Source organism: Orycteropus afer, unplaced genomic scaffold, assembly GCF_000298275.1.
Source record: "Orycteropus afer afer isolate SDZICR_OR568_19922 unplaced genomic scaffold, OryAfe1.0 scaffold00723, whole genome shotgun sequence".
Taxonomy (NCBI): Eukaryota; Metazoa; Chordata; class Mammalia; order Tubulidentata; family Orycteropodidae; genus Orycteropus; species Orycteropus afer.
Window position 1 is genome coordinate 635,596 of NW_006922310.1, and position 1,785 is coordinate 637,380.

The 1,785-nt window shown below is 44.6% G+C and overlaps 1 protein-coding gene across 1 annotated transcript in view; it reads right to left on the reverse strand.

Annotated features, from left to right (window-relative positions):
• Positions 1-346: 346 nt before the first annotated feature.
• Positions 347-1,785, reverse strand: part of LOC103211313 (magnesium transporter protein 1) — a 127,447-nt gene continuing 126,008 nt past the window's right edge. Inside the window, exon 8 of the mRNA XM_007957259.1 lies at positions 347-422. Coding sequence (XP_007955450.1) covers positions 347-422 — 76 coding nt within the window. The remainder of the gene's footprint in view (positions 423-1,785) is intronic.

Below are 1,785 nucleotides of genomic sequence, written 5' to 3' on the forward strand. Positions count from 1 at the left end.
TTAGGAAGAATGACCAGGATAACGAGGACTGCCTCCAACTTCACGGTCTCAATCCCACAGTCACCAAAGAGAAAACACAGGAGACCATCGATTAGGAGAGGTTGGAGGAAGCTCCCAACACCCCAGGCCGCGTCGCCCCCCCCCACATACCCCGGGTTTGAGCCTTCGGTGGAAACCCTGAACCTCTTCTCACTTAAAGAGAAAACGATGCCTCTTTATGCTAAGCAACACACAGCCCTAACCAACCAAGCCAAAGCATTCCCAAACACCCAAACACCCAACTCAGAAAGTGCCTAGGCCCAGGCTGCTGGGGGGATGAAACGGGGTTGCATTTTACCTCATGGGCTCAGCGGTCATGCTTTCGCTTTAACGCCTTGTCGGCTTCTGCGACCTGTAGGGCGCCGCTCTGCCCTCCCCGGAGCCTGGGTACGATAGAAATGCAATGAAGTCTTAGTCGTCACTGTAGCTTGTGATGGAGCCTCCCCACAGCTTAAAGGCCACTACCACTGCCACCGCCGCAGGAGCCGCGGAAACAAAGCGACGCCGCCGTCGCCGCCATTTTGTTGGGCCGAGGCTCAGGCTGGAGAATTGGCGCGTCCTACCTCTTCCTCTTTCCGTCTTCCATTGGCTACCTCATCCACAGTGCAGAGTCTTATTGGCTACGGAAATTCACCTTCTTTGGGGGCCTGTTGCTAAGGCGATCGACGTCATTTGATCCCCTCCACCTTTTCACAAGGGGTCCAATTCAGTCCCAAATGACCTGAAAAGTGCTAGTGGCGTATTTTGACTTTATTATGAAAATACTCTTTTGATCCATCATTTCTTTGACATATTGATAAACCAATTTACATTTATTGAGAGTTACTGTATACCCAACACTATACTAATCCTCACCCAGATTACTTTATGTAATCCTTACACCCTTGGAGGCAGACACTCTTATTACCTAATTTTCCAGAAGAGAAAACTAAGGCATAAAATCCCACAGCAGTGGAGCCACGATTCAGATGAGTCGAACTCCAGACAGCGTACTCATAACCACTAATCTATATAACAATCCTATATAAATATTCTCTTTCCTGAATTTCTATATTCCAAGTTATCAAGTTCTTTTCTTTCCAAGATGTTTCATACCTACTATTCGGCACCCAAGCATACTTGAGAATACATATACACATATATATGACTTAAGACTAACTTGAGATCTACATACAATTTTTTCAATATTGAATAATCTCTAAACGCCCTTAGAACACATACATACACATCACCCATTTCCCCATCCTGAACTGATGGTGTCGCTCACAAACGAACCATTCAAGATCTGTTTCCACTTCATCACAGAGGAAGTTTGGCTGGATGAACTCTTAAGTCTTTCTAGCTTTCATATTCTATAATTTGTTTCTACATTGGTAATAATTTCTGATATTCACGAAACAGTTCTCTAAAATAAAACAGCTTCCATTTTTATTTCCAAATTTATTGTGCTATGAATTCTTTAATTTATTTGTTTTTCTTGAAATTTGCAAAAGCTTCTGTTGTGTGGTTAGGTGACAAAGTTGCTGCTTTCTACTAGAATAGCAAGAAATTAATCTTCTTTTGAATCACTCACCTTGATAATCAGATAGACTTGTTGTTGTTGTTATGTGCCATCGAGTCGGCCCCGACTCATAGTGACCCCTCCTTGGGTTTCCCACGGAAGTAGGATTGCCCAACCTTCCTTCTGAGGAGTGGCTGGTGGGTTTGAACCGCCAGCCGTCTGGTTAGCAGGCAAGTGTCTTAGCC